Raw genomic sequence first — 11982 nt, 5'->3', positions numbered from 1 at the left:
CAAACTGATAGTGTTTATACAATCACGATTAACAAGTCAGGCCATCAAACTAATATGATGTATATAATAATGATTCTCGTCTACGATGTCTAAGTGTATATATCCATGTAGTTCTCCTTAATTACAGCATTTGCAAAAGCATGAATTGGCAGTGTGAGCTTATTTTACACTAACACTTCCTTAAATCTTACACTAACATATCCATACGGAATCTTAAATTTGTGGAATTGTAATCATTCAAGATTTTAAACCCTTTCTAGAGTCTCAAGAGTCCCATAAATATCAACTAAGATTATTATTTAAAATCCAAAGTTACAGAGATTTTAACTTTTTTATATACTGAGATTTTTAACTGAAAAATAGAATTCGTTTGTGGTATAAGATCTTCTAAATTGAAAAAGATTATACTTCGCCCTTTCCGCGACAACCCTCCCAAAAAAATAAAATAAAGAGAAGAAGGGGTAAAAAGCAACGGTGGCAATTTCTCCCTAGCTTTCACAGGTATCAACAAAATTAGTTTTCGAAAACAATATTCTCAAATTACATTTGAAATGGAGACTTGGAGCTAAATCGTGTGAATAATTGTTGTAGAAATTCCTGCAGCAGAATTTGTATACGATTATATATGTTAGTAACATACTAATCAATTAAGCAGTACAACGCGTAACGTGAAATAGGTGAAAGGCGTGCTAAATGCCAGAATATTCAAATGCTAAAATGCCAGACTACAATTCTTACCCTGCTACCTTCCTAGTCCTACCCAAGAAAACAAGTGGACAACTCTTAATTTTTTGTTATTCCAAGCTGTAGATGAATGCCAAAATCACATTTGTTTTCTTTGGTAACCAACGGAGGATATCACCCCCAAACACACATGTGAAAAAGCAACCACTCTTGACCTTTTCCAGCTAAAATAATAATTAAGCATAAGCAAAATCTGATATTTTTGCAAGCTAGCTGGAAACTTTCATTCTCCACCACTCCTTTTTTTTTTCTTCAATTCCAACAATATTGTAATATCTTCCATTTATTATGTCAAAATCTTTTCTTTCTATATAAAGAGTCATTTCTTCACCAGCAAGATTATTGGTCCAGAAGATTTTCAAGAATGCTCATTTGAGGTACGTCTCTCTTTGTTCTTCTGCTATTGATTTTTCCTTTTGGGGTTTGTCAGTTTATGCCTAAATCTTTTCTCTTCTCCACAGGAACTTTGTAATCACATCAAAAAGGTTGAATCTTTGTTTTACACTCAAACAAGAAAAGAAAAATGATGTTAAGGAGTTCATCAACACCACTTCTTAGATCTTTACTCTCAGAGAGTCCAAGCAATCACCACCACCATCAGCACTCTGATTTAACCCCTAATCACACACCCAATTCCATTTACCATAGTTACACCAAACTCTCATGTAACCATGGTGGATATCAGAATTACACCAAGAGTTTATACCCTCCCAACTCTTCCATCTCTCCTTCAGTTTCTGAGCTCAGTAATGGCAGACAATTATCATCTAATGGTTTTAGAAGAGCTCAATCTGAAGGGAACTTGGAAGAATTAGCAAAAGCCTCAACTGAAGAAGTTGATGAGTTTAGCCTCTCAAAACCACCCAAGATGCTTGCACGTAAACCCCACAAAGCATTCTTGGAAACCATTCCATCTTTCAACATTCACAATTCAAGGGTGCTTCATTCGGACGACGACAGCGATGATGAAGATGATGACTTTGATTACATTAGTAGGCAGTCCAGTTTGGGAACTAATGGTGTAAAAGAGGAAATGAGTTATGTGAGTCAAAATTCAAAGTTAGAAATTGTTGAAGGCAGAGAAGAAATGTACCTAGCAAGAGGAATTGGGGTTGCTGATATTGGTTGTTTTGATGATGGTGGCCTCTATGGAGGCTGGGGCGCCGGAGGAGGAGGTGGTTATCGGCCAGTAGCCTTCGATAGGGAAGGTGGTGGCGACAGCCAGGGGCTTCACATAGAAGAGCACTACAAGAGGATGTTGGAAGAGAATCCTGGCAATTCCCTATTCTTGAGAAATTATGCCAACTTTTTATACCAGGTGAGTCTTTATCCTTCCTCAAGCTACTCTTGTTTAGCATATTTACAGGCATCTGAATCCACAATAGCTAACTTTGCTCTTGCTAATGTTGGGGCAGACAAAGAAAGATCTTAAAGGGGCAGAGGAATACTACTCAAGAGCTATTTTAGCAGATCCAAGTGATGGTGAAATTCTTTCACAGTACGCTAAACTAATATGGGAGCTTCACCGCGATGAAGATAGAGCCACGAGCTATTTTGAAAGAGCAGTTCAAGCTGCCTCTAGTGACAGGTTCGCTTCTCATACACTACTGAGAATAAACTGTATTATAGAAATACAATTCAAGAACGTTGTTATTTATTTCAAGAACTGACCTCTTCATCTTGGATGTGTTGACAGCCACATACATGCAGCTTATGCTAATTTCCTCTGGGAGATGGAAGATGAAGAAGATGAGAATGATGATATACAAGCGCCACCAATGCTGCATACCGTAGCTACAACCTCTATAACTGCTTGACTTGAAAGAAAATCATTGTTCATTCAAATATTTAACAGCAGTATTAGCTGAAGCTTAGTGAGCAATTAGGAAGAACCTGTAATTTAGCCTCTAAGGTAGTAATAAAACTGATGCACAGGACTTCTGTATTTCTTCTGCTGTCGTGGTTGACTGACTAACCCTGTGAATGGTGAAACAGAAGCACTCTTCAAACTCCAATTGTGCTAAGTGATTATATTGACAATTTCCTCGCCACTTTCATTGCTTGCAAAGCTTAAATGTTTAATACCATATTACAATCAAGAGAATTGGGGGGCATGGATTACGAGGAAGCCGCTTGATATCACCACCATACCATTTAGCTTTGCTCAACACATTCTGAAAAGCTTGCATTGAACAATCAAAATAACAGTATTTCATCTTGGATTGTAGTACCATATTATAGGAAGAAATTAGCGTTAATTGTGACTATAGGAGAAAGAGCAAAAATTTATTCTGGATGCATTCGGTGCCCAAAAAAAAAACACTGAGATTTATCTAATTCCTTCCATGAGAAGACCATACCATCAGAAAGAGAACACTGAGCCACATTCCTTATCATCCCCCGCCAAAATTTAGTTTTTCAGGTTGGTAAGTCATACTCTTATATTATGATGTGCCACGAAAACCATTGCCTTGATTGCTTCCCCTCTGAAAATTTCAATCCTGGAACATCCTCCTTTACCTCTTTGCTTCCTGATCAAGGCAGTTGTGGAAGAATATGTTAAACAGAGGGTCAAAACATGCATGCAAAAAGCAGCAGATAGTGCAGTTACTAAAATATTCTTTGATGGTGCTCTGCTCGTAATCATTGAAATCTTTTCTTTTTCTTTGATAAGGTTGAATTCTTCATAAATCCAGCAAACACATGTAGAGTAGTACTAAAGTAACTCACAAACCACGTTTTATCAAGAGCCTGACTTTTTTTGAGCCTTAATAGGAAATAATACTTCTAAGGACTACAATCTTAAAACAAATAAGGTGGCAACCTCCAGATACAGGCTGGATTAAACTTAATATTGACGGGGCTTCTAAGGCAGAGGGGGTTTGAGTGGTGTATTCAGAAACAGTAATGGTAGCTGGCTTTTGGGATAATCCAAATCTATCTCCTACATAACAAATAACCATAAGTAAAAAGAACATAACAAATACACATGCAAAATTAAGAGCTCTAAGAGAAGGTCAAGAAATAGCATTAAGGCATCAATTCCATCGGTTACAAACTGAAACATGACTCCAGAGAAGTGATTGACATGATAAAAGAAGGTAATACTTGTTATACTAATCTGATTGATGACTGCAGGTTCCTACTATCTAGGCTAGGAGGATTTCAGGTATGACATATTTACACAGAAGCAAACAAGGTAGCAGTCTGCGTAGCTAAGGAAGGAAGAAAGGAAGATGCAATTCAACGATTTTTTTTATTTTTTTTTGCGTTTCATGTTGTACCTCCTGTTTTTGCGAAGCTTAACTTTGAAACTGATCTTAAAAGGAACTATGTACCCTAGAAAGATCAAGCATTGTACTGGTACTTAGTATCTTAATAAGATTTCCCTTTTATACAATAAAAAAACTCGCAAGCCAATAAAATGGAAAATCCACAGTACCTCCAGTTAGTTGATAACCAAACAAACATATTTGGGAGGTGAAGTACTGTCATATCAATCCAAATGAAACAGGAAATCTTCGTACACGGGCTAACTCATGACCAAGATATTATATCCCGCATACAAGGATAATGGTAATTGGTTCAACCAAAGAACTACTCAAGCAAGCAAAAGGTAGAACAAATCTCTAAGAAAAGCATAAAGAGATATAAGTACCGCAGGCGCAATGTGAAATTGAAATTAATTTTAAGGTACAGACTACCTCCACGAGAAACACCACTGCTGATTGATCTACTTTCCTCAATGTAGACTTGCCTTCCAGCTAACTGTATGGGTAATGTCTAAGAACAAGGAAGAGAAAGCATCATATACTAGGTATACAAAGGATGAGATAACAAAGTAATGTCTGAATATGAGATTGTGGCAATAATTCATGGAAGTACACCTTCCAATTACAACTATTACTCAAGACAACTAACTGCATCATATTGTTTCAGAAAACAATTTATCTACGGATAGCAAGTTCCACAACCATTAAATACAAGATCATCGATCTATGTGATCAGAAATATTTCAAACGCGGACCTTACAAATGCGATTTAATGCTAGAAAGCTAGCCAAAATTAAGATTGAGTGAACAATCTGCTGAGAATCATACAGGACAGAAGGTAAAGAAAAAAATAAGAGCAGCTTTTACCAACAACTAGAAATGCAACTCAAAATCCTCCACGAAAACACACAACAAATCAATGAATCGTGATTTCAAATTTTCAAAGTTCATATCTTAATTGCATTTTGGACACCCTGGAGGTATTCAAACTCAACAAAGATATAGCAAATGCTGATATCCTGCCCATCAATTGCAATCGAAATATTAGAGCATGTAAGACAATTGAAGCATATAATATAGACAACGGGAAAAAAAAAACTGTTAGAGTGGGCTAGAGTCCCACATTGGTTGGGGAATGGACTGGTGGTCTCCTTATATGGACTTGGGCAATCCTCCCCTAATTAGCTAGCTTTTGGGGTTGAGTTAGGCCCAAGTGCCATATCTTTACAAAAACTACTTTGTGCTTTTTCAAGAATACTCCATCCTGCTTATTCTTCCCAAAGCTCTTAAACTCTAGCAAAGAATCTAGATTAGTACGGTGGACGGCAAATTCCTCAGGTAGACAGATTTTGTTTCCCCTGGAGAAAAGTATAGAGTTAAATCCTAGCTAAACTCGGTAATATAATGAGCTAGAAGCTAGGATGCAGCAACTCAAAGATGTAGTGACATTGATTGCGAATATGCATTCATCTTACCTTCTTGACATAAACCTTCATCTGCCTGGGACATTGAGTTTGACTCAGAAGCAGGTTGCCCCTCTGTAGCAGGCACAGCTCTTTGTATAAGTTGGCTTGACGGTTACTGATGATACGGGTTTTCTATTTGGAGCTCTTAGCTTTCAATTCCATGCCAACATACATGGTTGAAGATAAACATCATATACCAATTCCAACAGCCACATAAGTACGTCTCTACAATTTGATATCAATGTTGACTATAAGTCAGAATACTGATTGTACTTTAGAGCTCTCATATACGTACACACCTCAAAAAATTGTCCATGCATGAAATAAAGGAATGCTGCAAATACCTTCAAGGCATTTTAACTCAGATTGAAGCAGTGAATGGCTTTGACGACAAACTCCAATTGCATCAGCCTATTCTTTGTGTTTGAAATGAAGAACATCAATCACTTGATGGAGATGATTAGCCTCCTCTTTCATCGTAGCATCGACCTTACTTAAGAGAATGATAGCATCTGAAAATTTGAATGATGGCAAATAATCAGTTTTGACCTGATTCAAGCACCACATCTGTACATAGTAAAAAATAAATCCCGAAGATGACTAAACTTGCAAAGTAATCACAGAATAAAGAGTAGAAACGTAGGACCACATCAAGGTCTTTCCAGGTTACTACCTTGTGCTGATGGCTCTCCTTCCAAAACAAGAGAAAAAATTTCTGTTTTAATTCGCTGAGCATCAATAGCATCTTCCAAGATAAAGATTGACACAGATCAAGAGCTTCTCTGATATTCACAATAGATTTGGCATTGGAACTGCCAAACATTGGTTTTCAACAGCCTACACAGGAATATCTCCTCCGTGGGACATGATAGAATTGAACCTAAATGATTTTAGAAATCAATAAATTATTCTCACAACAATGCACAAGAGCTTATCTTTTCTCCATTGAAGTTTCAGGATAATACATAAAACCAAATTCACATATACTTCTAACAGCCAACCTCGAGAATCATCCAGATGATCCAAGCTTTGCAAAGCAAATTGATCTGCCACACTGTGTGCTCCAAGAAGAATCAGATCACTTAGAAGACCATCAAACGACGCAAATCACAAGTTAGGTTTTTTAGGCCATTCAGACACCACACTATTAGGATGAATAAAGAAGTTAGCTGATTCCAGAGCCGATTTAACGTAACCAAGAAGTAATCATAAGAAGCTTCACTATCCTGCTGATTCCAGAGCCGATTTAACGTAACCAAGAAGTAATCATAAGAAGCTTCACTGTCCCATAATTCTTTCCTTTTGCCTTCAAGATCATGCAACTTACGTTTCTGGCATCTAACTGTTGAACTATAGTTATTGATTTTGATACTGGAGATTGTGGAGACCTGCAGCATCAGCCTACCAAAGAAAGAAACAAAAACTATCATCCTTTTTCATTAAGTTCTATACATTCATGGAACCCATCATATAAAGACAATGGAATTTGGCAAGCACATCCTTTTCAAATTTAAATATCATGTAACTTGTACATCAATATTTATTTTATTTTCTTAAGCGGAAGCAAGAGGAAAACATTGCACATCAGGTTAGACAAAGATAATAAAAAATAAGATGCAATTTCGCAAAGCCAAATGCAACTACTGATACAGAATTACAGATTACTTATCTGCAACAGTTAAAGACTTTACTTTTCAAGATATGCTTCTTTACCTTTATCATATTGAGTTACCATTTCCCAATACGAACATATGTTGAGCAGTAGCAATAAATGCAAATGTATGAATGTCTCTTTCTGTGTTACATAAACACACATGTGACACATATCTATGCACTCTGGTATTTTTGCAATAGATGCATCAAAAAGGAAACTGAATCTGCACAAGATTTTACAATTAAAATTGTAACTATTTTTGTATTTTCTTTTTAAAATATTATCAGAGAGTTACTGTTAGACTTTTCTAGGAGGACAGTTTACAAGATAACCATGATTCGTCAGGTTATTGTCGCTATCATCACAAGATATAGTAAGTTTTTGTGCCAATAAGGAATTGAGATATGCCCCATCAAAATCTTAAGTAAGGACGAGGTGTTCATATTACTGAGAAAAGGTATTCAGATAATTAGTGACACAGTTAGCAGGATATTCCCCAAAAGCTAAATATTCCATAAGTTACAGGGACAAGTTGAACATACACAGAAGCTGTTAAAGGGAAGATAAGGGAAAAAGGAAACAAGAAACAAGTTTTTTTGGTCCAAAGGTTTCAACCTACCTCTTATCAGCTCCAGGCGAATTAGAAAGTATAAACTTGCTCAGTGGCAGGATCTTCTAGCCAAATGAAAGAGTTAATCCTTCAAGTGCTACCAATAATCACCACATGAACAAGAAACGTCCTTAAAATGGTGTAATAGGTTAATACTCTAATAATGATCTCTCTAGAGACAATTTTACAAATGAACTTGAAAACTGTATGGCAGTCCAAACATATCCGGAGGTTCTTCTTCACTCTAATAGGAGCACCAGGAGGTGTAACAATCAGCCCAAATGCAATAGCTAGTTTCTCACAATGGTAGGAGAGAAGAATTTCTTTTTGTCTCTTTTCCACATCATGGAGATCAATCTCTACCATTGGAACATAACCAGCTTTAGTCATTAACTGTCCCAACTCCTCCAATTTGGCATATATATCTTCACTTCTAGAATGGCTTCTGTCTCCCACTATAAATGTATAAACACTATCTTTGACCTCAATCCAACTCATCCCAGGTTCCTTTTTCACTCTACTGTCTTTCATCAGTCTTCTTACTTTTGCAACATTTTCCCACAACCCAACTGATGCATAAATGTTTGCAAGAAGAACATGAGTGCCAGATTTCTCTGGTTCAAGATTAAAAAGCATCTCAGCAGCACATTGCCCTACCTCTTACCTCTTATGGATTCTTGCAGCACCCAAAAGAGCACCCCAGACAGATGCATTAGCTTCAAAAGGCAGCTTATTTATGAGATTAATAATGTCATCTAGTTTTCCTGCCCGGCCAAGGACATCGATCATGCAGGCATAATGCTCTTGAGTTGGTTCAATCTCAAATTAAATCTATCATTGTGTCAAAATACTTCTTGGCTTCTGCAACTAAGCCAGCATGGTTACATGCACAAAGGACACTAACCAATGTTATGTGATTGGGAGATACGCCATCATTCAGCATCTCGCCAAATAAATGAAGCGCCTCTTTTGCATGTCCATGACCATGAAACAATACCTTTCTTAGGGAACCTCAGTGAAAGCACGGTTAGCATCCTCTATACTTCCACATTTGGCATACATGTTCACTAGGGAATTACCAGCAAATACATCTGACATGAACCCATATTTCAATACAGTGGCAGACGCAAGAATTTTTGTAAGCGGTGTCAACATTTGAAAAAGTGAACATAAATTACTATAACGATATGCAGTGTCATTTTTTATATTTATATCAAATATTTGTATTTTTCTTATTATCTATATATACATATTGACGAGAAATTTTGACGAAGCGGTGTCAGGTGACACCGCTTGACATAAGGTGCCTGCACCCCTATTTCAATACATGAGCATGTATTTGTTTCCCATATTCATATACTGATAGATTTGCACATTCATTTAGGAGAGAACTGCAAACAAATGAATCTGGCTTGAATCCCATATCTTGCAACTTCAGGTAGAGTTTCATAGCATCTTCACCTTGGCCATATAGAGCATAAGCGGTTATAAGAGAGGTAAAAGATGGCAAATCCCGTATAGGGCACTCGTCAAAAGTTCTAGTTGCGTCATCCAGCAGGCTACATTTTCCATAAGAATCAACAAGACTGTTTATGACAAATGTGTCATCAACACTGAAATCCTGACTTCATAGAAAGTACATGTACTCGTTTCACATTAGCAGCCTGCAAGCCAGCAGCAGAGTTGAGGATGGCAAGTAAACTTGTCTGGTCAGATCTAGTTCCTTGGTTGTACTTCTGAACAAAAAGGTCTAGACATTCATTGTCTTCCTCATTCTGTGAGTAACCAGAGATCATAACATTCAATGCAATTAAATCCTTCTCGGGCATCAGATCAAACTCGCATCCTTGGTCAAATCACGCTTGCAATACATACCAATAAGACCAACACTTGCGAATGGATCCAATATGATATATTTCTTTTATCAAACGAGAATGTAACCCTTTACCATATTCTGGAAGCTCCAATGCAGCACAAGCCTTGAGAGCACTTGATAAAGTGAACATATTAGGGAAAATTCCAGACCTCCTCAGTTGATTCAACATGTCTAAAGCCTGCGGGTGACATTCATGAAGAAAACAACCAGCTATAATAGCATTCCATGAAACAATGTCAGGCTATCGCATTTCACTCAAAAACTGTAATTGCATCCTTAAGATCTCCCCCTTTGGCATACATGTCGACAAGTGGCATTAGACGAGAAAGGATCAGAATCATAACCAAGCTTTACCAAAATCCATGAATTTTCTTTCCTTGAACAATATCTCCTAAACCAGTAGAAGCATTCAGTATATTGGATAAACTATACTCACCAGGCATAACTTCACTACCAATCATGTCATGAAACATACACATTGCCTCACTGAAAAAAGCATTTTGTGTGTAACAAGAAAACAAAGCATTCCAAGAAATAACATTTTTCTCGGGAATTTCCTCAAACAACAACCTAGAATCAAAAAAGCTCGCCACATTTTGCATACATAACAACCAAAGTATTTGCGACGAAAACATCAAACTCAAACCCTGTCACCACAACAATCCCATGAAGCTGCTTTCCTAACAGAAGTTCCTTCTCAATAGAACATGCCTTAAGCACACTAGGAAAAGTGAATTCTGTTAGTAGTCTGTGTTCGAAACCAGAAAATCAGAAAAGCAAAAAATAAACGTTAGTTCTACAAAACATAAAATAATTCCGAGCCCACAAGTTTCTTGTGTGTCATTAAGGAATTTAATCCTCTCATTGTTGCCCAAGGTTTTGGATTAATACCTCCCAGGATAGAATGGAATAACTATTCTGTGATAACGGCACTACAAATCACATAACTTCAGCGAACTCAACAAACGGAGCAAATCACACTTGACACTTATGCTTATTTAGAAAATAATGCAACAATGTAGAAAAAAGAGGAGAAGATTTCAGATTTTTCATGTCAGAAAAATGAGGCCAAGCCTCTAAATTTATAGACAATGAAAGGGTAAGATGAAGAGGTGCAATCCAAAAGGTGCCTCTTCCATTTCCCATTCACACCCTTTAGAAAAAACCCAACAATCCCCCACATGAATGGGGAATGACCATATTTAAAAAAACATGCATAAAAATTGTGTAATTCGCAAGTAAGGATTAATCGCATCTGGATAAGTAGGTTTCCCTTTGAACTTTCCGTAGTGAACTTGTGTCGGATATACTCGGTGAATCGGTAGATTTGATATCTTTGAACCGTCGAACTTTGGTGTATACCTAGACAACCATAAGTCACACAATCAACCCCTAACCGTGTTTGGTTCTCATAGTTATGTTCGTTTCAGCCATGAACACCACCTGGTTTCATAAGTGCATAGAGAATTGGCCTTACAGAACTCTCCTTGAAGTGGCTAACACTTCACACTTACATAGGTGATTCCTAAACTTGTTATCCCGTAGATACACTATTTGATATACCCTGTATCAAGCTTAAAACCCATTAAAAAGCCTTAACGCTTTATCCTTGATACTAAACATTGTCTCATCACGAGAATGGACCAAAAAGATTTTTTATTTGACAATGTTGAACAGTCATTAATGACTTTGTTTGAGCTCCTTGAACCTAGATCTTGGGATCTCCAGTCTTCTAGGTAGAGTTACCGCCACAATGACTTGTCCTCGGCCATAGTCCAATTCTCCTCGATGATCTTTCAATTACCTCTCTAGTTAGGCTTTTTATAAATGGATCTGACACATTATCGCTTGACTTCACATAGTTAATTATGATAATTCCCCTAGAGAGTAGTTACCTAACGGTTTATATCTTCGTCGTTTTTGACAAGATTTTCGTTATACATAATGCTCCCAACCCTTCCTATTGCCGCTTGACCATCGCAATGTATGCATATGGGTGCCAATATTTTGGACTAAGATGAAATTTCTTCAAGAAATTCCGAAGCCATTCAACTTCTTCACCGGCCTTGTCTAAGGCTATAAACTCAGCCTTCATTGTAGAGCGGCAATGTATGTTTGTTTGGACGATTTTCAAGACACTGCTCCTGCACTGATTGTAAAAATATATCCACTTGTGGATTTAGTTTAGGTTGATCCGTTTATCCAATTTGCATCACTATACCCCTCAATACTCGTAGGATACTTATTATAGTGCAATGCATAGTCATGGATATATTTTAAATATCCCAAAACTCATTTTATTGTCATGACAGTTCAATGTGAACTTCCTTATGTCGTAGACTAATACGTCTCAACTTTCT

General features: G+C 37.1%; 1 protein-coding gene across 1 annotated transcript; it reads left to right on the top strand.

Annotated features, from left to right (window-relative positions):
* The first annotated feature begins 968 nt into the window (after positions 1-968).
* LOC104113341 (uncharacterized) lies at positions 969-2689 on the top strand. Its single transcript, XM_009623469.4, has 4 exons — positions 969-1121; positions 1206-2062; positions 2160-2332; positions 2441-2689. Exons 2-4 carry the CDS (start codon positions 1268-1270, stop codon positions 2559-2561), a joined length of 1089 nt encoding a protein of 362 aa, XP_009621764.1. The 5' UTR covers positions 969-1121; positions 1206-1267; the 3' UTR covers positions 2562-2689.
* The last annotated feature ends 9293 nt before the right edge of the window (positions 2690-11982 follow it).

This window comes from Nicotiana tomentosiformis, chromosome 1 (assembly GCF_000390325.3).
Source record: "Nicotiana tomentosiformis chromosome 1, ASM39032v3, whole genome shotgun sequence".
In the NCBI taxonomy this organism is placed as follows: Eukaryota; Viridiplantae; Streptophyta; class Magnoliopsida; order Solanales; family Solanaceae; genus Nicotiana; species Nicotiana tomentosiformis.
Note: the sequence above shows the minus strand (reverse complement) of the source record. Positions and strands in the feature narration are given on the sequence as shown.

Bases quoted from the DNA above. Each gene is read 5' to 3' on its own strand.
- LOC104113341 (XM_009623469.4), top strand. From the start codon at position 1,268: ATGATGTTAAGGAGTTCATCAACACCACTTCTTAGATCTTTACTCTCA. The intron at 2,063-2,159 runs GTGAGTCTTTAT...ATGTTGGGGCAG, and splicing joins ATGCCAACTTTTTATACCAG to ACAAAGAAAGATCTTAAAGG. The intron at 2,333-2,440 runs GTTCGCTTCTCA...ATGTGTTGACAG, and splicing joins CAAGCTGCCTCTAGTGACAG to CCACATACATGCAGCTTATG.